At 36.9% G+C, this 1277-nt stretch overlaps 1 protein-coding gene across 1 annotated transcript in view; it reads right to left on the bottom strand.

The window, feature by feature from the left end:
* Positions 1 to 1277, bottom strand: part of Fam171b (family with sequence similarity 171 member B) — a gene marked incomplete at its 5' end in the record, with an annotated part of 69352 nt that overhangs the window by 8287 nt on the left and 59788 nt on the right. Inside the window, one exon of the mRNA XM_023712337.1 lies at positions 266 to 484. Within this exon, the coding sequence (XP_023568105.1) occupies positions 266 to 484 (219 nt within the window). The remainder of the gene's footprint in view (positions 1 to 265; positions 485 to 1277) is intronic.

The following is a 1277-nucleotide window of genomic DNA, read 5'->3' on the forward strand; positions in this document are numbered from 1 at the left end:
AAATATAAAGGATGCTAGGAAACAAGATCTTTTTGGAGAGGAGGAAGAAAATGGGGGCAGATAAGGGAGAGGGTGAGAAGACGGTCAGACAGGTTGTGCACATGGATAGTGCCCCAAAAAGCACATGCAAACACGCGCTGGTCATAAAAGAAGCTGAGACTAAGGGCCTTCTCAAGGACCACGCAGCCAGAAGGCCACAGCACCTACAGTGAGAAACCGCTCAGGTGGTAAAAAGCACAGCATCCGTTCTCCATTGTTCAGTTACCTCTAGTTCCTGGGAATGGAGCTGCCACCCAGTAGCCCAAGTGTGGAGCATCGTAAGTCCAAATTAAATGATTGTCCTGGTCTCTGACCACTCCTCGGCCCGAGTTCACCCAAGCACCTGAAAGGAAGGCAAACAGAAAACACCAGGTACACCTGCATATCTTTAGAGCTGACAGTACTTTCCTAACAGTCATGTGGCGAGTATCTGCAAGGCTTTTTCAAAGACCAGGAAGACTACAACATATTCTCATAGAATAATGTAGGTAAACACTAACTCATACAACAAAGAACAATTTGAATGATTTGTTATAACCAGAAGAAATAAAATCACTGTAGATGAACTAAGGATGTGATATGTTTAGAAAGATCATTTCTGTCTAATTAATATTTAAATCATGCATACTGAAACATCTCCTAACGATGTATGTAAACAGTGAAATTCTAGTTCATCTCGGGTAGTTATTTATCATCTCTTCTGCAATCTTTAATTCAATACTACAGTGTTTATTTTACAGAAGTATTCATTTACTAAATATTTTTATTCTGATCTCATTGACTTAGTTTACTAGAAATTTTTTAAACTGAAAAAGTGCTATCTGGTTCATTAAAATCTTTCCCTCCACAGAGAAAAGAATTCTCATTGTAAAACTAATGTATTTTATGAAGATTTATGTGTAAATAACAACAGCTATTTATAAGTTTGGCATATGTTTGTATTTTGGCTTCTTGTAGTAAATTATTTACAACATGTAAAACTGCAGTTTGTTTTTTATTTTTCATTGACTCATTTGCATATATTTCAGGGTAAAATATAATCTGACATACATATGCAAGATACAATGATTAATTCAGAGGAATTTGCATTTTCATCTCCTCAAATATTTATCGTTTCTGGATGTTAGCGATCTTTAGGATGCCTTTCAATTTTCTTGGACTATATTACAAACTGCTGCAGACAGTAGGTATCCTAATAACTAGGGCGACAGAACACCAGAACCAATCCCTCCTACCAT

Source organism: Octodon degus, unplaced genomic scaffold (genome assembly GCF_000260255.1).
Source record: "Octodon degus isolate 3935 unplaced genomic scaffold, OctDeg1.0 scaffold00025, whole genome shotgun sequence".
Classification (NCBI taxonomy): domain Eukaryota; kingdom Metazoa; phylum Chordata; class Mammalia; order Rodentia; family Octodontidae; genus Octodon; species Octodon degus.